The 22,095-nt window shown below is 55.9% G+C and overlaps 1 protein-coding gene across 1 annotated transcript; it reads right to left on the bottom strand.

Moving 5' to 3' along the window:
- Nucleotides 1-699: 699 nt before the first annotated feature.
- BCAN (brevican) lies at nucleotides 700-21,303 on the bottom strand. The gene is made up of 15 exons (XM_059922095.1): nucleotides 21,288-21,303; nucleotides 18,497-18,746; nucleotides 14,275-14,366; nucleotides 13,194-13,568; nucleotides 12,720-12,894; nucleotides 12,307-12,434; nucleotides 11,523-11,816; nucleotides 9,313-9,546; nucleotides 8,103-8,750; nucleotides 4,514-4,621; nucleotides 3,373-3,531; nucleotides 2,672-2,754; nucleotides 2,163-2,307; nucleotides 1,505-1,695; nucleotides 700-1,174 (listed from the first exon to the last, which is right to left on the bottom strand). Exons 1-15 carry the CDS (start codon nucleotides 21,301-21,303, stop codon nucleotides 1,067-1,069), a joined length of 3,006 nt encoding a protein of 1,001 aa, XP_059778078.1. The 3' UTR covers nucleotides 700-1,066.
- Nucleotides 21,304-22,095: the final 792 nt, after the last annotated feature.

Below are 22,095 nucleotides of genomic sequence, written 5' to 3'. Positions count from 1 at the left end.
CCGCCCCACAGCCCGCAACCCGCTTCCCTTCCCTGGGCTCAGAAAGACAGACCCCAGCGCTCCCTGGCGGTATCCTGGGACTCCTCCCGTTCGGCTCCACTCACGCACGCGCACACGGCACTCTCAGACTGACGCGCCTGCAGCCGCAGCGCCCTCTGCTGACCACAGCCTATGGGCCTCACAGGTCATTCCCCAGATCCCTGCCCGCAGCCGGGCTGAGGGGTCTCTCCGCTGCCCTTGTTTCCTTGTTCCTGCATCTCTGCTTCTTCTGCTGAAAGTAAGCCTTCTTGAAGCCTAACCCTCTGCGTTCCCTTCACCCTCACACCCCCTGGGAGAATCCCCCTCTGGAACCTCGGAATGGGGACACCAAAGCACCCACCTCTCTGCCTTCCTCTCTGGGCCCTCAGCCCCTCTTCCTCCCCAGACTTCTCCAGGTCTGCTTGACTGGACACTCTGGGCACTCCAGCTTCTTCCAAATATCCTTACGCTGTTCCCCAACCCCCGTGGGCTTATTCATTCCATAAATACTTACTGGGCAGCTATTCTGTGCCAGGCACTCTTATATCAGGCACTGACATCTTGAGAACTTCTCTGACCTTCAGAAGCTAATAAACACAGAAGGTCTATTTATCCTGTGAGGCCCGGCCCAACTCCACTTTTCTCTCTCACACACACAGAGGCATCAAACTTGTTTGGGCTCAAATGCAGCTTTATTTCCTGCTGGTTTTACAGGTACTCCATCCTGCGAACCCATTCTCTTGGAAAACCGAGAATGAGTGGGCACAGTGCCCCCCAGGGGAATGGAGAGGACAGGATGGCTGGCAAGGAGAGGGCAGTTGAGGCACTTAGGGACCTACTCAAGGCCCTGAGGGAAAAACCTGATGCCCAGGATAGGGGTGAGAGAGCCTAAGGCAGGGCTGGAGCTACCCAGGTATTTCACAGAAGCCCCTCAGGCACTATCACCTGGACTTCAGCTCCACCCCTCTCGTTGTCACTCCCTGTGATGGGAAAAGCATGGGTTCGAGGGAGGGTTGGGGGCAGAGGGCAGTGTTGGCGGCCTTGACCCTTAGGGACCTGGAGCTGGATTGGGAGGCGGGGTCAACCGTGCCTTCCAGCTCCCCAGGAGCCTCCTCTGACGTCCTTCTGGGGCTTTTATTGGGCGCAGAGCTCGAGCCTGGGAAAGACACACACACTCACCCTCCACCCTTGGGCTCCTCCTCCTTCTCTGTCTTCTCAGAGCCTGCCCTCTGGTGTTCTTGCTCCTTGACCTCTGACCTCATCAAAACACCTTCCCTGGCTCAGCCCTTAAGAGCTCAGAGTGTGGCTGCATATTCTCAGACAGCAGCACTGAAGGGGACCCCGGAGCATTCAGCCCACCTCCTCTTTGCCCCAGAGAGGGGTAGTGATAACTCCAAGATTACACAGCCAGTGATGGACAGAGCTAGGACTGGAGCCCACGGTTGTGTTGGCTAGTGCCCCCCACCTGCCTCCTCCTGGCACTCACAGGCCTGCGGGGCACACAGGAGATCTGGGGGGGCTCCCAGCGACCATTCTCCTGGCAGCGGATCAGTGGTAGGTTGCGCTGGGCCAGCCCCTCCCGGCACCGGTAACGAAGCACTGTGTCTACTTCATAGCGCAGCCGTGGACGGCCAAATACTTGAGCCAGGGGCAGCTCTGGTGGGGGGCCACAGGACACTGCAGGGGGGACACAGTCAGGAACTGGGAGCTGGGCTCTGGGGGTAACAGTTCCCAGAATTGGGATGAAGGAGGAGAGGAGTAGGCCATAACCTGACACACAAAAAGAGTAGGGGTTCCAGGGACCTCCCTGGTGGCACAGTGGTTGGGACTCTGAGCTCCCAATGCAGGGGGCCCAGGTTCGATCCCTGGTCAGGGAACTAGATCCCTCATGCATGCTGCAACTAAGAGATCGCATGCCACAACTAAGGAGCCCACCGGCCGCAACTAAGACCCGGCGTGACCAAATAAATAAATAATAAAGAGTAGGGGTTCCAAATGGACCCGTCTAATTTGTTATCCCACCCATGCCCACGGCCTGGGACACATTTCTGATTTCTCTGTGTAGCTTTGCACCCTCCTTCTGCATACACATCAGTTCCAGGATTCTCTAGCCCCCACCCCTCCTCCCCCTCGCCTGCCCTCACCCAGCCCCATCTTGCAGGTGTAGGACAGGTGGTAGTTGCAGGGCACATCACTCCATTGTCCCTGATCGTGCCACACCATAACCACGCAGTTCTCTCCGGACAGGAAGTAGCTGTCTGGCTGCCCAGGGTTCCAGTTCTCATAGAGCTGGGAGGGTGGGGGGAGGATGGAGGAGGTGGTGAGGAGCTCCAGCCCCAGGAGCACTGGGAGGAATGGACCTGGAGGACCTGAGGAGAAGGAGGTGGGGGAGGGGCACCAGGAGAGGGAAGGCTAGAGGGATGGGGAGTAGGGGACCCAGAAGGAGAAAGAAGATGTCAGGGGCTTTGGGGGGAAGGATAACGGGAACCAGAAGAGAAGAGAAGGGGACACAAGGAATGGAGGAGGGCCAGGAAGAGGGAAAGGTAAGGGGCCAGTAAAAGGAGAGGGAGGGATGGGGGTTATTGGGGGTAGAGGGCAGAAATGCTTCGAAGAAGCGACCTAGACAGCGTGAGGGATGGCCGGAACCTCTCACCAGGGGGATGCCATCTGACCACAGGAAATCGCCTTCGATGGTCCTGTCATTGAGCCCGATCCACTGGTACTCCCGGTATCGATCTGGGGAAGAACCGCAGGGGAGACGAAGGCATGCAGTGAGCTTCGCTGCCAGCAGATGGCGGCCATTCCCTGTCATCGGGCTGTCTGTGGGTGCTCGCGGGGGGGGAAGTCCTTCCCGCAACCCCAAATCCGCGCTTCCCGGTATCCTTATACCTCCAACCTCTGCACAAGGGCGGGATGGAAGGCAGGGGCGTGGGGGGTGAGGAAGAAGAAAAATATCACCAGGGCTAGAAAAGGGAAACTCTGGAAAAAGTAAAAACTTTCAGCAAGGTCAGAGTCGGGGAGAGTAGACGGAGGCAGGAGAGCCAGGGAGGTGGGGAGCGACTAAAGATAAGCCCCCAAGCAACCGCCAGGCTGATGCAGGTGTATTTCCTGAGCGAATCTCAGCCCTCCCCTGCCTGAAGCCCCACTACCCACGTGTGGAGTGGGAAGGAAGGAAGGAGGAAGGAAAAGTGAATGAATGAATGAATGAATGAGGTAAACCAAGTAATGAGTACCTGAATTAATGTATAAGGGAATTAATTAACACACTCATTAATTGATTGATTGATGAGCGAGTGAATGTGTGAGTGAGAGAACAGGTGACGAGGGTCGCCTCCCGCCCTGTCCCCAGCCCACTGTTGATGAAGTCCTGTTCCTCCGGCGTGCTGATGCTGGCCAGGTGCGCGCCGTACATCCGGCACTTGTTCTCCGCCTCCTCCCAGCTCCTTCGTGTAGAAAAGTGCTTGTAGCAGGCGCCCTGGAAGGCGTCCCAGCCGGGGCTGCAGAAGCGGAGGCCTAGGACACAGAAGGGCAGGCAGCTTAGGCGGGAGGACCCCGAAACTCTGAGGGGCTGGGTCCCCAGACAGGGACTGGGCTCCTCCCGCCACCTCAGACTGAGAGGGCGGGACTAAGTGTAGGAGGGCGGTGCCAAAGAGAGAGTAGAGATGGAGCGGCTAGGAGCTGGAGGGGCCCTGGTTGGAGGGGGGCCTTGATGCCTTCCTTCTCTTGAGCGACAGAGACCAGGGTGAGGCTGGAGTTCCGGCCTGGGTCTCTGCAATCCTCCATCCTAAAGAAGAGCTGAACCCTCCTCTCTTCCCAGGAGAACGGAAACTGACAAGTACTGACTGCCTGCCAAATTCCAGGAGCATAGACTCCCTGAGAGAGTCATTTTTGATTCCACTTAACAGATGAGTAAATTGAGGGGAGGGCTCAGAGAAGTTATGTGATTTGTCTAAAATGGGAATTCTTGGGCTTCCCTGATGGCGCAGTGGTTGAGAATCTGCCTGCCAATGCAGGGGACACGGGTTCGAGCCCTGGTCTGGGAAGATCCCACATGCCGCGGAGCAACTAGGCCCGTGAGCCACAATTACTGAGCCTGCGCGTCTGGAGCCTGTGCTCTGCAACAAGAGAGGCCGCGATAATGAGAGGCCCGTGCACCGTTATGAAGAGTGGCCCCCACTTGCCACAACTAGAGAAAGCCCTCGCACAGAAACGAAGACCCAACACAGCCATAAATAAATAAATAATTTTAAAAAAATAAAAATAAAATAAAATGGGGATTCTTCTCCCACGCTTCCACTGCAGGAGGCCCAGGTTCAATCCCTGGTCAGGGAACTAAGATCCTGCAACCTGCGCCGGTGCATTCAACAACAACAAATGGAGATTCATTAATGGCAAGGCCAAAACCAGTGTCCCGTCCCACCCCCCTGGAACTAGCACGTTGTGGCAGGGTCTAGGCTTCAGCTCTCCCCCCACCGCAGCCCCTCAGCACACTCACCAACATCGCACAGGTCCCCCCCATAGCCAGGCAAACATAGGCAGCGGACCCCCTCCTCCTCCTCCAAGCACGTCCCACCATTATGGCAGGGGCTGGGGACACAGTAACCTGAGAGGGAGAGAGGAGTGAGGTGGGGGGCCAGGGGAGCACAGCTCTGCAGCACAGGGTTCAGGGGTCCCAGCCCTGACGACCTTGTCCTGGGGGCTATCACAGCACCCTAAATGTTCTCCCTGGAGCCTGCCTCTGGTCACAGCCCAGACCTGAGTTCTGGGTTTTTCCCTCCTCACTGCCCCCCACTTCAGCACTGGCTCGGCCCAGTGCTGGTCATTGTCATGCCCACCAGTGTGGACCACGTCTAACAGGGGCTGAGAGGAGTGTCCAGGAAGGCCTTCAGGGCCTAAGGGGAAGGATACTGGGCTGTCAGTCATGCGTCCTGGACTCTTACCTAGCTCCTGGATCTGCCGGGTAACATTGAGCCAGTCACTTTACCTCTCTAGGCCTAGAGTTTAGTCCCCCACCCCTTGTCATTGTGCCAGGTCCTAGCACAGTTCTGTGTAGTCTAGGTGGGCTGGGTGGAACTGAAGGAGAGGAGAGTCACCATAGCAACAGTGAGGTGTGGCCTGCCATTTACTGCTTCTGGGACCTGATACTGGAGTGGTCTAGGAGGGAGCTAACCATTCCTCCTGCTGTCCACTGGGCAGAGCCAGGCCCAGAAGCTGTTAGTGAAGATCCAATGCACTTCCCTCACTCTATGCCCTACTCCCTCGCCCCCCCTAACCCATCCCAGGAATGGAGCTGCAGCAGCTCCCACTGTCCTGTAGCACTGGCTCCACACACTCTCTCAACATCACCCAACCTCTTTGCCTCCCCTTCTTTTCTCCCAGGACTCTCCCCCCCTTACCAGGCTCCCCTTTCCCCCTCCACTTGGGGCCTCCTGCGGGTTCCCCAGCCTAGAAACCCCTTCAGTCCATTTTGTTCCTTCCTTCTGGCCCCTTCTCCTCCAGGCAGTCTTCTTGGACTAACACACTACTCTGAAGGCCTGCAATCTGTTGTCTAGATCCAGCTCCGTCTGGCTAGGCCATCTGCCTTCTCTTCTGGACTCTCTCTCACGATCTTGGGTGGCTGCCCTTAGACTGGGCCTAGGTGCTGAAGGGGCTGTCAGATTCTACTCCTTTCTGATCCGGATGACCCGGAGATGATGGCCCCACAGACTGACAGAGCAGGTCAGGGTTCTCAGCCCAGCCCTGGGCAGGACCCCTCAGACCAAGCCATCCACTCCTAGCAGCCAAGGCCCATGCCCACAGTGCTTTACTCTGGCCCAAGATCCCACTGCCTGGTGGGGATCAGAGCAGAGGTGGGGGGAGGAGAAGCTGGAGGTGATTCAAAGAATTTTGCTGGGATGACCTAGCTGTTTTGGGTAAAATGAATCAGCTGTTCCAACACCACTCCTACTGTCATCACCCCTTCTGCCAATAGTTTCTTTCAAGCTGGTACTGCTACCTCCTAGGGCAAAGCAAGGAGGGGCAGTGTTTTATTTAACCCTTTAAGGACCAGATCCTTCAGAGCGTAGGCGTCCTGAACCCCCTTCCTTTCCTCACACTTTCCTGCTCCTCCCGTGATCCTCTCTGCTCCTCTCTGTCCAACCCCCTAACCCTGGGGGCCAAAGACTCTCAAACTTGGTCCCTGGGGCCGTACCCAAGCCATAGGTCCCTCCCCCTGGCTGTGGGTGGCAGAACCTGAACCAGGATGGTGGGGGGCGGGTGTTGGCGGTGAAGGAACTCCTCTTGAGACTTTCTGGTCTTCCACCTGCCCCCTTTTGGATCAACTACTATACACAATCATAAGGTTCTTCCTTCCTTACTGCTGCAATAGCAGGCTGGAGGACCTCTCACTCATCCCCCGGTGGGGTAACTAAGACACCGCAGATACTTCCAATGATGCTCCTCTCCCACCAAAGCCCCTCCTCACCCCGCAGCGCTGAACTCCAAGGCCAGCTGGGCCGGGAGCCAGTAGTTGAAATGAGTGAGCCTAGGTGTGATGCAGAGCCCCCTAGCCCACCCTGGGCCATCTAGGAGAATGGTCCTGGGACTAGGAGGGTCCCAGCCTTCTCCAGAGATCTCCATTTGGAAGCTCAACCTTCACTAAATAGATAGGGCTTCTTTCTCTCAGACCCCAGAACCTAACTCCCCATTCCCCCTCCCTCCACACGCTCCATCCTCCCCTCCTGATTTGTTTCTTCTCCAGCAATAGGAACTTTGAGATCCTTTGGGTTCAGGAAGGGTGAAATAGTAGGTAAAGGTGGTCATTAGTGCAGGAGTTAGTGGAGGAGGGGGAGGCCATGGGCAGTGGGATGAAAGCGAGATACTATTCCCCTGCTGATATGTGGGGGAGGGGAACAGGGCCTTGGGGCACCTGGACGCCAGGGAATGGCCTCCATGCTAAGAGGGACTTTCTCTGTCAGTCCTCTGTATGTGTGGCTCTAGATGGGAGCCATCAAGATGGATCAGAAATGAATACAAAGGGACACGTGTACACACACACACACACACACACACGCACACACACACTCTGGGCTGCAGAGGTTTCTCTCCAGGAGTGAGGGACTTCAACTCTCAGCACTCCCGCAGACTGACAGACAAAGACTTCTCTGGGGTAAAGTGTACAGTCAGATTTGGGATCTCAGCAGTCAGGAGGGCGGAGACAGGCCTGAGGAGAGGACAAGGGAACAGCAGGGGCTGTTAGACTGCTAGGACAGGAAAGGGTGCAGGCTGAAGATGGAAAAGGAAGAGGCACAAAGACACACAAAGACCCAGGGGAGAAAGAGAGAGACAGAGAGACAGAGATGGCACCAAAAGAACCATCAAAGAGCTACCCAGGACACAACTCCATGGAATGAAAGGGGCAAACAGCTGGGGTTGGAGACAGAGGGTGCCAGAGTTTTGGTTATAAAGCGGTTTAATAGAGATTTATTTCCAAGGCTTGTTTCCATGAAACAGTCTAAAAAAGTACTTCACAGAAGTAGTTGCTTAAGGCTCTGTGGGGATAGGGCTCTCCTAGACCCCAAAGGTTGAGGGGTGGGCATGGGATCCCAGGCTTCCCTGATACCAGTGGGAGGCAGCTGAAGGGAGATGGCACACAGGAGGGGGAGGGAGCAGTGGAGGATGGGCCTGGGCCTTGAAGAGTGCAAAAGGCAATGAGGGCACCCACTGAACAAGGCATGAGGGTCCTCTGTGGGGCCAGTGAGATGTGCGTCACAGGTAGAGAGCCGAGGGTAGGAAAAAGTTCCAGGTGTTTGGTGGTAGGGCTGGGGGTCACAGTGTGGATTTCAGAAACAGGGATAGGGTCACAGGGTGGGAGTCATGGAGTTGGGGGTTACAGGGTGAGGACTCAGAGAGCTGGAATGGAAGTCACAAGGTGGGGTATCCAAGATTGGAAGCCCACAGGTAGAGGTGGGTAGGAGAATGAAGGCAAAGGACAAGAGAGTCTGGGGCAATGGTGGGTTAAAGGACTATAGGTCAGGTGATCCACAGCTGCAGGGGGAGAAAGAGGAGGAGGATAAAGAGGGAGGTTGAGCCTTGGGCAAAGTTACCTGATGAGGGGGCCACGGCCACTCCACCATGGCTGGCACTGTCAGTGGGCAGCACCGGCTGGGCATGCACTGAAGTCCCTGCTGGGACAGTTCTTCCAGAATTCTCTTCAGAAGGGGTCTCCAGATCCCTGGTACCCTCAGGGACCCGTGTGGCTGGAAGCAGGGAAGGGGCATCCTCGGAGCTCCCTGTCTCCTCACTCTCTCCTCGAGGGACCCCAGACAGCTCAGGACCCCCAGTCTCCTCCCCTCTCTCTCTTGCCCCAACCGGAGTGGAAGGTGATGGGGATGCCAGGTTCCCCTCCCTGGGAGTGGGCAGGGTCTCAGTGGGTGGTCCAAGGACCGTTGGAGGCCTGGGAGCCTCTGGCTCTCCGTAGGGAGGTGGTGATGCATCAGGCTGCAGGACCGCCCTCACTGGTGGGGATGCCTGGGAGAGGGACTCCTCTGGAGCCAGCTCAGTGGGGAGAGGGGCCTCTGGGTCCAAGCTGCTGAGCTCACTGGGCCAGGCCCACAGGGCCTCGTCCTCCACCTCCTCCTCTTCGTCTTCCTCTTCTTTCTCTTCTTCATCCTGGTATTTCTCTTCTTCCTCCAACACCTTGCCTTCCTCTTCTGAGGACCCCAGGGGAGGTACAATGGATTGGGTTTCAAATTCTAGGCAAAGCACAGATGATTCAGCACCTGGGACAGCACCCACCAGAGGACAGGAAGAAGGAAGGGGAAGGGGAGAAAGGCGGGGCTGGGGAGGGTGAGCCCTCGGGGGGAGGGAAGAGCCTGCCCTGGGGAGGAATCGCCTTTGCGCCACACCAGAAGAGTTTCAACTGGAGCTGCAATAGTGAGGCAACAGTTGCGGAGGCTCTATGAGCTGTCATTAGCCCAGGAAAACCTGGTGGTTGCATCTACCTCTCCCAGTCTGTTAAAATTCTGTTTATTTTGGGTAGGTGAGGGGGAGGAGAGACCAAAGAAAGGAGATCCCTCCTTCCCAGAGGGCAGCTCCTTAGTCCAAGCATCTGCAGACCCAGCTATTTGGGAGTGGGATTTGCTGGAAAGGCAAAGGTTGGGAGAGGAACAGGAGAGGCGCCTTGCACAACTGTGCTGCTGAGAGAGGACAGGGCAGAATCACGGCAGCGACAACCCCGGCCTCAACCTGGGCTTGCCCCTTCTGCCCCAACTTCTCCCAGGTGCGGACATCCCCAGGATAAGAGATTTGAGTTACCTAGGAGGGTCCTAGGGGCCTCTGCTGGGTCTTCTGGAGTGGAGCTTCCACCTGCTCCATCCTCCATAATGGGAATGGAGTAGATGGCTCCCCGAGACTCGCTCTCCACAGCTTCCTGAGGCAGCTGCAGTTCCTCCAGGGTCTCTGTCACTGTGACAATGGCTTCCAGTGCATCAGAGGCCAGGTCAGAGGCTGGGTTGGAGGCCTCAGGGATGGCAGAGGGCTGGGCAGAGTCTGTGGCAGGAGGAAAGTGTCAAGGGGAGGTTAAAGCGGTGGCTCTGCCCTCACAGGCCTGCATGTGAGGGTTCTGGGTTAGACTCAGAGACCATGGAATTCTCTCAATTCTCTCTCATCTTCCCTATGGAGCACCCATGGGGCCCAGGGAGCACCCCGGGGCTTCATCACTCATTCCTCAAGCATTAATCAAGTGCCCGCTCTGTGTCATGCCGAGCATTCTCCTGGGCACTGGGGATACAGTGCAGAGCAAAACAGCAAGCTTCCTGCCCTCAAGGGAATTTATATTCTAGATACAGACAAACAAATAAACATATAATGTTACCATGTAAAGAACAATTAAGTTTAGTAAGGAGATGGGAAGTACCACTTCAGATAGAATGGTAAAGGAAGGCTCAGGAGAGAGGTCATCCCTTGAGTAAGGAGATGGAGGCAGAAGGATGGACAAAATGGCCTCAGCACCTTGGGACCCTGGGTTTAGGGTAAGGTGTGAGGGATCCCAGTCATTCTAAGACTCTAGAAATGGAAGGGGACAGGCTGCCATCACCACAAGAGAGCTGAAGGGTAGAGTACAGGAAGGACATTCAACCATCACCACCTGATGATCTCGGTGTTGGGGCAAAAGGGCAAGTGGCCACCCCATCCTTCCAGGATCTGCTCTCTTCAAATAACCAGAGTTTTAGAATGAATTACCTTGTCCCGGGGGAAGGGAACCAAAAACAGAAAACCAGTGAAGCAAAGGTGGAATTGGGCTAAGAAAAGCCCTGAGGGCCATCTGTGTTCAGCCAGACAAGACAGGACAGCACATCCTGCCTTCGTCACCTGCTTCAGTGAGCCTTGCTCATACCAGACAAGCAAACCTGTGCCCTTGCCTGCCTCTGCCCTCCACCTGCTCCAAACCATAGTCATCCTCTTCCTTCCCCTCTTCTCCTGATTCAGTTCCTCCTTCAATTTCTTTCCAGAACAGTGCTTGGGACATAATTATAATCAGTGCTAGAAGTGTTAGCTACTATTATTATAATTATTATCATCATCACCATTATCTGTGTTCAAGTAAGTCTTTCCAGATGGACCTGTCTTCCTGTGGACTTCCCTTCCCCATCCCTCCCAGCCTCAGGCCAAAGCCATCTGGAGATCTGTCCCAGGCGAAGTAATGCTTTTCTCTCAGTCTTTCCTTGTGCTGGGGGTGAAGCATTTCGTCTTTGGTCAGACTGGGGGCTCCCGTGGCAGAAACTGTGTCTTCCTCCTTCAGACTAAGGGCTTCTAGAAGGCTGTGTCTTCTCTTTCCAATTCTGCCTCCAGCCCTTGTACCAGTACTGCAGGCTCACAGTTGGGGCAGGGACTCCAATACTCCATGGCAATGCCTCCCTGATTGTCAGTCATCCTTGGCCTGGGCCCTGTGCCTCTGGGGGTCGCAGGCACTGCCTCCCCTCCAGCTGCCAGTAGAAGATGTGGGCAGGAAGCCATCTCTGCACCCAGCTGTCTTTAAGGACCTGCTCCCTGTGGGGGGAATTATGTCTGTCCCTCAATATTTGGTGGTAAAAATCTGTTACCTTCAAGTTGAAGGTTCTGGAAACCCCTCTGAAGCGTATTTGGTTAACTGGAGCAGATCATTCATTGGATTCAGAGGATGTCAGTCATCTCTGATCTGCTCATGAGCTGACCAGAGATGGAGACATATTTGGCAGTCCAATAAGGGAGAGGCAGCTTTGCAACAGGAAGAGACAAGGCAGGGACTACTGGTGTGGAGGCAGGTGAGGAGATGCAGAGAGGTGAGCCCTCCTTGAGGCCACAAAGACCAAGTCAGAGGGCACAACCAGAATTAGAACCCTAAGTGACAAGCTGAGCACCACCCAAAGCTCCTTGAGGCAAATGGCAAAGACCCAAGAGAAACTGGTCGGGGCTGGGGTAAGAGCGTAGGCCTCGACTCTGTCTCCCTGAGGTTGGTCTCAGCCTCTGCAAGGAGGTGGGCTCACCTCGGAAGCAGTAGACATTGAAGCGGCTGTGCTTGTTGGGGAAGCCGGTCTGGTTGGGGAAGAGGAAGAGAGTCTTGACACCAGGGAGGCCCCCACCACAGCGCTGGCTGGGTGTGACGATGGGGTAGCGCACACTGCCATCAGCCAGCCAGCCTGGGCTGCAGCGGTCCAGGCCACCATCCCAGGCTGCATACAGCTGGCCCGTGGTTGCAATCTTAGCACCCCGCTCCTGGCAGTATGCCCGTGCCTCCTCCAATGTCAGCTTGTCTGGAGGGGCCCCCAGGAAGAGCTCTCCTGGGGAGGAAGAAGAGGCTGGGTTACCAGGAAGGGAGCTCCTTCCACCCTGGGCTCCCACAGAGACTCTGGGCAAGCTTCTCTGGGCCTCAGTCTCCTCATCTGCGACATGCAGTCCATCACACTACTTTATAGGATCGAAGTCTTGATAGAACCTTAGGATGGATAATATTGCTCGAGGGAACCTGGTCCAACTTCCTAATTCTGCCAAGAAGGAAACTGAGGCTCAGAGATACTAAAACGTAGAGAGATGCACAGCAGGTAACAGCAGAGTCAAACTCAGTCTCCTACCACCTGTCTGAGGCTTTGGCCATGAACTTGTCTATATGACAGTGTTTGGAGGGAGGGACACTGACTGTTTCCTTACCGCTGGCTGCCCACTTAAATATAGGCTGATAAAGGATGATAAGATCCAGCAGAGGCCCAGGAGGACCTATGGGCAGCACTGGAGAGGGGGCTCTTCCCCTGGGAACTCCCTACCCCCAATCACCATTTAGTTCTTCAGCATAACAGTAGACATCATAGAGGTCATCCGGGTCCACCACTCCATAGTTCCGGACCCCAGGGAAGCCATCCATGTCTCCATAACAGGCCTCTCGTGGAGTCTGGATGGGATACCTGGGGAAGGGGTACAAATGCCTTCACCAGGGAGCCATCCCATGGTGACCCTCCTGAATCACACTGCTTTTCAGTGCAGCCAGTTGTCCTCCTAGCTCTGCAGAAATGCACACCTCCCACCAGGGCGGGGTCCTAACCCACCCTCCAAAGACCAGCTTCATCTGCCAGAGGCAGGGAGCCCTATATGGCCAGCCTGAGGCAGCAGTGGGCAGCCCCTGGCAGAACCAGAGGCCACAGCCCTCCTCAGAAACAGCTAGAAGCTCCTGGGCCCCAGCCCCAGCCCACCTCACGGTCTGGTCGGACAACCAGCCAGCATCACACTGTTCATAGCCCCCAAGATAGGCGGCATAGAGCTGCTCCGGAGTGGCGATTCGGGCTCCGATGCGGGCACAGGCCTCCTGGGCCCCAGCGAAGGAGAAAGCATAGCGGGCAGAGCCCTCCCGGTAGAGAAAGACGACCCCTGAGGGGCAGAGAGGATCCTGAGGCAGGATCACCCAGCTCACTGACTTTCCCTTCCCTTCCTTGTCAATCCCCTGTATACAAAGGGTAAAGTCCAAATTGCGCCCACTCTACAGCATGAGGGGCTTCAGTTAGACTGTGGGTAGAACTTCCTCCACCTGAAGAGAGAAAGGAGGTAACAGAGGCCTGTAGCTACGCACTCCTTTTCCAACTCAGTCTGTGCCTTCTAGGTGTTTGCTTCCGCTTCAGACTGTGGGTTCCCCTCCCTCTCTCCGGGAACCTCCATCTCTGCCCTCTCACCTTTGACCTTGACCTCCACGGCGTCGCTGCTGTCGTCGATGCCGTGCTGGACCTCGCAGCGGTAGATACCCGAGTCGTTGGGCCGCAGCTCGCTCAGCACCAGGGAGACATCGGTGAGTGACGCCGGGTAAGCAGGCAGTGCCACGCGGAACCGGTAGGCCTCGCTCACCTTGACGCGTAGCCCCCGCGCCACTAGCACCTCGGCCTCCCGGCCGCCGGACAGGAAGGTCCACTTGACCCGGGGGGAGCCCTGCGCGGCCCGGCGGCTTGGCGGCGGCCGCAGGTAGTGAACGTGGCACGGGATGGTGAGGGCGCCGCCCAGCACGCCCTGCAGCGGCGCGTCACCCGCTGTGCGCACGCGCAAAGCCCGGTCCTCTGTGGGCGGGCGGGGCCGGCTTGCACTTCGTGCTGTGGCTCTGCCACGACCCGCCCCAGGGTTTCCAAGCCCCGCCCCAGGATCCCGACGCCCCGCCTTAGGATTCCCGGGCCTCGCCCGGGGGTTTTCGTAACCCCGCCCCCAGGAACCTGGGCTCGGGCCCGCTGAGTCCTGCAAACCCACCTCTAGGTCCCCCAGGCCCACCCCTCACGGTCTACAGACCGGTCCACAAAGTCTCCCAGTCAAATTCAACTCCAGTGTCTCCCAGTACCACCCCAGGATTCCTGGCCCCCACCCCAGGGTCTTCTAACCTCACCCCCTGGGTCCTGCAGCCTTGTCCTCAAAGTTTCCCAGTCTGTTCCCTTCGGTCACTTTCACGATTTCTCCCAATTCCACCTCTGTTCTGCCTCCCAGACCCATTCATCGTGCCCCAAGGGTCTCCCATCCTCCACCCTGGAGACTGGCAGCCATGCACCTAGTGTCCCTCCCCAGCCCTACTCCCAAGATTCCGCCACCCTACCAGCGGCCCACAAATCATCCCTTATTTTCAAGTGTCCCTGCCCTGATCCTCCCCCACAGTGCTCCCAATTCTGTCTCCTCCCTGGGTCCCTCAAGGCTGACAGAGGTTGGTTAGGGCTGAACAAGAGGCTCCTTCCTACCACAGGGGAGATGCAGGAGACAGTGACCCTGAATGGGGTTGCTTACCTGAGCTGTCTCCTTCCAGAGCATCAGCTAAGGCCGCAGGGACACAGGCCAGAGCCAGGGTTGCCAGCAGGGGCAGAGATGGTAGGGCCATGCTGCAGGATGAGGGAGGGAATGGAGGAGGAAAGATGGGGTTAGACCTCAGGATGGACTTCTGACTCCCTACCACGTCCACATGGATCACACATATCCTGACTCCAGAAGCCCACTGCCCCCACCTCACTATTAATTAACACTGTTTCTGTCTCCCCTCAAGGGATTCTTATTTATTTATTTATGTTTGGCTGCATTGGGTCTTCGTTGCTGCTTGTGGGCTTTCTCTAGTTGTGGCGAGCGGGGGCTACTCTTGGTTGCGGTGCGTGGGCTTCTCATTGCAGTGGCTTCTCTTGTTGTGGAGCACAGCCTCTAGAGCGCAGGCTCAGTAGTTGTGGCGCACAGGCTTAGTTGTTCCGCAGCATGTGGGATCTTCCTGGACCGGGGCTCGAACCCGTGTCCCCTGCACTGGCAGAAGGATTCTTAACCACTGCGCCACCAGGGAAGTCCCCCCACCACGGGATTCTTATTCAGAACCGAGACCTGGGTCCTCGTCAACTCACTGTGTGACTTAAGGCAAGTTCCTTACCCTCTTTAAGCCTTTGTTTTCTTACTTGTAAAGCAGCACCATTACTACCACCTCACAGGTTGTCATGAGGCTATGGGCTTTGAGAGTGCTTTTTATCCTAAAACAAAACAAAACAAAAACAAGCAAACAAAAAAACCTGTACAAATGTATAGCACCCTGCACACAGTAAGAGCTCAATAAATGCTTACAGCATATAGCATGAATTGTGGGTGCTATTATGCTTGAGTCTCCTCTGCCCCTCCCAGTACCGGATTTCTTTGAACCTTCCTCCTCCCAACCTTTCCTTCCTGTCCCTTCCTCCCTGAGTACCATACCCACCTAGCCTCCTCTGGGAAGGCTTTCTAGACTAAACCCAGGCAATGAACAACATCTCTCCAGCCCAACCCCTCATTGAACTCCCTCCACTGCACCATTACTTATAAGGAAACTCTTCTCTTTACCCCCCAGCATCCTCCACCCCCTCATCCTTGGCTGCCTTCTCCCTCCTTCCTCCCAGCCTTTCCTTTCTGCCTGGCACGGGCTTTCCCACAGGATCTCCTGGCTCAGAAACCAGCTGGGACAAAGCCCCTGTCTCTGCCAGTCTGGCCTCCATCCAGCCTCTCCCTCCGCCCACCCCAGCCCCAGGCTGGGGGGTGGGCTAAGGGGGGTGTGTGAGAATAAATGAAAGGGACCATTTCCCTCCTGCCCTTGGCTATCAGAAGCTCTGAGAGCTTGAACTATTCTTCTGAAGATCTCAAAGCTCTTACACTCTCATAATGGAGGGATGGGGGTGGGACATTGAGAAATGGGCCCAGAGAGGGATTGAACCTGAGTCCCCAGCGAAACCAAGTCAGGCACCAGGCCAGTATGCCCTCAGGAAGGAAGGCTGCAGAGCCAACGTCATCTTTAATGGTTGGCTTAGACTCAAAAGAGCATGGAGAGCCAAGGCTGCCATGGAATAGGCCAATGGTACAGCAAGAGAGATGAAGGTTAGACTGCAGGCAAGGCTTCCTAGACATCAGGCTTATTCCTACTGTCTACTCATTCCCACTTCAGACCCATTGTTCCACTTCCATCTTCCCTGACCACTCAGGCTCTGCCTTTGTACATGTCTGCCCTTTTCTGAGCCTGAGCTGATGGGAAATTTCCCTCTTCTCCCAGATCCTCTGAAGGATCCCACATCCTCCTAAGGATGCCTCCCCACCACGGTAACATCCATTTCCCCCATTGTGGCTGGGCATCATTCCCTCAAGGTCAGAGGTGGGGGAGGAATGGCAGAAGCCAGATGCCCAGGGCCTCTCTTCGACCTTTGAGAGGGAGGGGGTTCTTGATGGGGCCCAATCAGAGGGTGTGAGACCAACTCTTGGCATGGGGGCACTTGAGAGGACTGCTTTCTGGGGTTGGAGTGCGGACCATTTGGCATGAACAGCCAGTGCCTGCCGAGTGCTTGGGAGACTGTTTGCCATGCATTTGAGCTGTGCCAGGTCCTAAGCCAGACCCCTTTCTGGCGCCTTCCCTCCCCTCGCCCTGGACTGGATCTGGAGCTACTCACAGCTCTCTGATGGGCGGCCCAGAAACCCATATAGTTGGAGCCACTCTGTGACCAACACCCTGGACCCTGCCTTTCACCTCTGTTATGTAAGTGGGGGAATGAAAGGAGAAAGTCTGAGTCTGATGAGGACCTGGATGTCCTGAATCATAGAGGGTATCCCACCCTCACCTCCTAGATTTGGAGTCACTGACCGGAGGGGCCAAGAGAGTGGGCCTGATTGTGTGGTTCTCACAGTCAGAGAGTTCTGCACACCTCCCAACCCCACACCAATCACACCAAGCTTGGGCCTCAGCCCCTTCCTGGTATAGCTAGGAGTCCTGAGAAAACTCAGGCATCCCCTCCTCTGGTACCAGACTCAGACTCAAGGATCCAAGCCTTGGTCTCCATAGCACACACCCACCCACCTCCACTCCATCTTCTCATCCTCCAGAGCAGGACACACCACTTCATCTCTATCCTCAAGAGCTCAGCAGTCTTCCTGTCCCTTTCCCTGATGCCACACCATCCCTCTGCTACAGCCTCTGGATTTCTCCCCTTGTCTTGAGTTTCCCCAGCTGTTCAGGAAACTTCCCTCTTGTTACATTATCATTCCTGTCTGACCATGGATGTCTATCCCCTCACAGGCTTCAAAAACCCAGTGCACAGAGAATCAAGACCAAGCTGTGTGTGTGTGTGTGTGTGTACGCATGCATGCATGTGCGTGCACTTATGCACACAGGCCCAATGCCCACCATCTCTATGCTGAATGCCCACCAGCTGGCAGTTCAAGGTCGGCCCCATGGGAACTGAGCTCCAGCACTCAGCAGGGTGAGCAGGGATGCACACGAGGCCAGAGCTTCAGTCACAGCATGAGGGAAGCTTTCAGCTATCCCCTTAGTGGCTGTGTGAGGGGCAACAGGAACCTACACAATATCAGTGAGGCCTTAGCAGGGCCTGCAGGAGTAATTGCGGTAACCATATAAATAGTCCTATTTATTGGAAGCACAACTAACAATATGATTAGCAACATCGCCAGCTGAGCTATTGTAACTCCTCCTAGTATAAAATCTGAAATGTGGATGATGCTGTTATCAACAGCAAAGTTAGCCATGACAACACAGGCACTGGTAATACTGGGAGTGGATCTATGGGTTAGGTCATTGTCCCTTGATCTCACTGGTATTATCTGGAATAGAAGTAATGCAGATATGAATGGTGCTAACAAAACTGATGGCAAATCTTGGTCCTGTTAGAACCAAGTGGGCAGAGCTATTCTGATAGGAAGGGGATATGGAAGTACCCGGGGGGAGGGGGGTTCCCGGCCCAACAGCAGGGCTAGGAAGGAAAGCAGGAGTGGTAACTGGAATTCCAGCTGACAGTTCCTACCATCTACCTGAGCCAGGCCTCTTACTAAATGCTTCCCATGTACAACCTCAAGTTTGAGAAAAATACTGATTAGGCATTACATCGATGAGGAATCCGAGGTTCAGGGAGGTGAACTAACTTGCCCAAGGTCACACAGCAAGTAAGTGGCAGAGTTGGGATTCCAGCTCCAGTCGGCGCCGGGACCACCCACAACAGCGGCTCCTGTTTGCTGTCCTGCGGGCTCCGGGAAGGTACCCCTAGGGTGGCCGGCCCCGGCTCCTCCCGCGGTGCTGCCTGCACGGTGGGTACAGAGTCGGGGGCTGACTCGAACCGCCGCCGCCCTGCCCAGGACAAGGTTGGAAATCTCGGGTGGTGGTGCTGGGTCTGGAGCCCGCAGCAGGGAAGACGCAAGGACCCAGAGGGGCGTTCCCATTAGCCCGCGGACTCAAGGGGGCTGCGGGTCAGGCTGCAAACAGCAATGGGGGTGCCAGCGGCAGAGCTGGGAGGCAGAGCTGGAGATGGCAGGACGGCAGCAGGGGCCGTAGGCTCTCTGGGCTGGCCGACAGCGGACCTCGCCGAGGTGTCAGGGGTCGGCGGGTTGCGTGCGCCGGAGCCACGCGAGGTAAGGCCTGAGGGGTCGGGGGTGCGGACCACAGGGCAGCCGGGGGTCGCTCCCTTCTCTCTCCCTCCCAGGTCTGGGCGGCTGGGATGCGGTCGCACTCACCTACCGGCGGGAGGCGGAGGACCGGGGTGGGGGTGCGGCACCGCGAAGTTTGCTGCCTCCTCCGGAGGTCTCCTCCGCGTCCACGGCTCGGTCCCGCAGCTGCAGCCGAGACTGCGGCGGGGACTGCGCGGGCGCGAGCAGAGGCTGGGCCCGCAGGACGCTCGAAAGAGGGCGCCGGGCGGCCGGGCGCCGCACAAAACCCCCTTTCTTTCCCCCCCGCTCCGCCCTTCCTCGAGGCTGCCCCCGCCCTCGGGCTGGGAACGCGGGGGGCTCGGGAAGATCACGGGACCCGCTGCCTTCTCTGCGTCGGTTCCCGGCGGCGGCAGCCGCGAGAGCAAGGACGAGAGAAGTAGGACAGCGTCCTGGGGATGAGAAGCTGAAGACTTGGAGTAGGGAGGGAGGGAGGGCTCGCCGAGCTAGAGGATGATGTTGCAGCCGGAGGGATGGGAGTTAGACAGTCGGAAGGACTTCCCGTTGGTCAAGGGGAGAGGAGGAGGGACTCAGACAGTAGGGAAAAGGATGAAGGGAGAATGGGTGGGAGGCTTTGCTCCTGGAGAGACATCACACGCACGTATAAATGGGGGAGGGAGTCTCTTTTATGGAGGCAGGATGAGGTGCAAATGACCTTAGCCACCTCCCTGGAGGAAGCTCTGATTGGGTTTTGTCTTCTGTGGTGCTCCCACTCCCTGCACAGAGGAGGAGCTGACTTTGCAGCTGGAGGGATGGAGGTTAGGCAGCAGATTCATGGGTTAAGCAAAGCAAGGAACTCTCTAGACATGGAGGGGGGAATGTGGCACTGTGAACGGTCATTACTGGTCATGCAAACCAATGTGCAAAATGCAGGCGTTGCTGGGAGCCCAGAGGGCCCACTGGCCAGAGCTGTCACTGATGAATGCACAGCCTGGTGCCAGGGGGTGGGCCTTGAGTGCTGCCCAGCCGCTGGGGACTCCTCAGAGCCCAGAATACCAATGACACCCCCCTCCACAGTTCCAGGGCCTCTGCTTGCCTCTTCTTTCCCAGGCTCTCTTTCCCTCTCCCTCCTCCCTCCTGGGATTCCAGGCAAAGGCCATGGCACAGACTGTGGGCAGGACAGCCAGACTCCTGGATTCTCTCCCCTGGATACCAGTGATGGCATCAAGGATAGCTTGTCAGGGGCTTTGATATACACAATCTCCAACAGCACCTCCGAAGTATACCAAGTAAAGTGGGGTGCCTGCAATGCAAATGCAGCCTCAAGGCAGGTCCATGTCCATCCATCTAGACTCACCCAAGTCCGTCTTGTATGGAAATTCTGGACTGCCCTCTAGTGGATGCCCCAACTGCCCCACTCACCACTGCCTAGGCTTCCACTGCCTGGGCTTCCACTCACAGTGCTGTGAACTTGGTTCCGAAGGACTCAAGAAGCTCACACACACACACACAAAACAAACCAACCCTCCCCCCCCCAAACAAAAACCCTCCTCCCCAAATCCTTGAGGACCTAAAGGTAGAATTCTGGCCCCTCCACACAGACCCATCTATTGGAGAGACGGGACAAGAAGACCTGGGGGACGTGGGTGGTAAAGTCCCTCAGTAAGAGACATGCCCCAGGCAGGGATGCAAGACTGAAGGGGACAGAACAAGATGTCTGAGGAGTCTGGGGAGAAAGAGACCTCAGTTTATTCATTTCATTAAACAAATACTAACTGAATGTCTGCTATGGATCAGGCACTATTTTAGGCCTTGGGAATGCTGTCCCACGTTCCTTAGTGGGGGTGAGGGATCTGAGAATGCCTCTGGGGACAGATCTAGGCAACGCCTGGGCAGACCTAGGACCTCCCTTTGCTTTCCTCAGACCTTGCATCCCCGAGCTGAGAGACAGTCTCAGCATCGGCACCTGCATCCAGCCTAACCCCCTCTTAGGCTTGTCTCTACATGGGCTCGATGGGGCTTGAGCCCAGCCAGGCAGAGCCATGCAACTGAGTGGCTGAAATTCAATCCCAGCGGTGGCTCACACGTAACCACAATTCTTGCCTCAGGGAAACCTGGCTGTGACCAGAAAAGACAGAGAAAGTGACTTTCCTCGCCACCTACCCATGTGACTAGAAATGTGGGCACACATTTTGGTGCCCTGGAGGAATCCATCCTCCAGCAGCACCTGCGTCTGGACAAGGGCTGGTACCAGACAGTCTGTTCCAAGAGGCAGACCCCTGGTGGGAAACCAGACCTGGTGAGAGAACAGTGAACTGCTGCTGTGAAGATCTTGATGAGAACAGGACTCTGGAGTCATGCGCACTGAGGTCAAACTCCTGTCCTGCCATTTGCAGTGGCAAAACCTTGGGAAGGTCTTTGTTTCTCTGGAACGGTTTCTTCTGTACAACAGGCTGAAGAGTATCTGCTGCACTGGGTAACACGTACTGCACTTGGGCTGGGTAAGGGAGGCACGTGGCCCATGGCTTAGGCTCAGCCAAATCTAATTATTTTTTATTTTCTTTTTTGTTTAATTGAAGTAAAGTTGATTTACAATATTGTGTTAGTTTCAGGTGTACAGCAACAAAATCTAATTCTTTTCCTTTAGTAGTCATACACACACACCCTAATCTGCACCAGATCTCTTGGCCAGGAGGTCAGTGGGCCACTCCCCTGTGAATGGGATAGAGTGCTCATTATTTGAGAGAGGAGTCCTTTCCCAAGGATTTCCCAGGGGAGGAAATGAGCACCTCCCCAAGACTTTCCAGTATTTCCAGCTGTGAAAATTCATACTGAAGTCTAACCTGCACTTGATCTGCCAATTTCTGATCAGGGACTTTCTTTACTTGCATCTTGACCCATGGCCATGTGACAATCTCCCCCACTCCCCATTTCTATCCTCTTTTTGAGAAGAGATGAGATCTAAGATCTTCCCCTCTAGGATTCAGAAAGGGATCCTCAGGGACTGGCTGAAGGCAAACAGGATCAATGGAAGCAGGAAGAATGAAAGTCAGATTTTAAGTAGAACTTCCTGCCCCAGTAACAGGAGGAGAATGTCTCAGGTAACCTTAGGTATCTTCTGGATGAGGAAACTGAGACCCAAGTGGTGAAGTGACCGTCTAGGGTCACATGGCATGTAACTGACATGACCAAAAACCAGGTCTCCCGACTCCCAGGCCCGGTTTCTTGCCAGGGCCCACAGCTGTCTCTCTCAGGGGAGAGAAAATGGGGAAGGTGGAGAGAAGAGAGAAGGAAGGAGGTGGGTCTAGCTCTCCTCCCCCTTCCATGTGCAACCCAGCTGGCTGTCTCCCAGCCTCCTGGGCCCTGGAGAATTTTCCAGTCTCTCCAGATGAGAACAATCTCCTACCCACTGCCCATCCCCAATATCCTCCATCCAAGACAAAGCTGAGGTCATGACCCAAGTTCAGGAAGCAGAATCAACCCTCCAAGTTCTAGCATCCCAACCCACCCCCCCACTGGACTCCCAATCACAGTGGCCACTGGGAGAGCCTGTCTTTCCAGCTTCTTGAACACCTGCCTCCACTTTCCCAGACTTGGGGGTGGGGGCCCAAGCAGCTTGATTGCTCTCTGAGGCCATGCACATCACACAGGCACCTGGATCCTATGCCATGGGGACGTGAGAGTGGGGCTGAA

Source organism: Balaenoptera ricei, chromosome 1, assembly GCF_028023285.1.
Source record: "Balaenoptera ricei isolate mBalRic1 chromosome 1, mBalRic1.hap2, whole genome shotgun sequence".
Classification (NCBI taxonomy): domain Eukaryota; kingdom Metazoa; phylum Chordata; class Mammalia; order Artiodactyla; family Balaenopteridae; genus Balaenoptera; species Balaenoptera ricei.
Note: the sequence above shows the minus strand (reverse complement) of the source record. Positions and strands in the feature narration are given on the sequence as shown.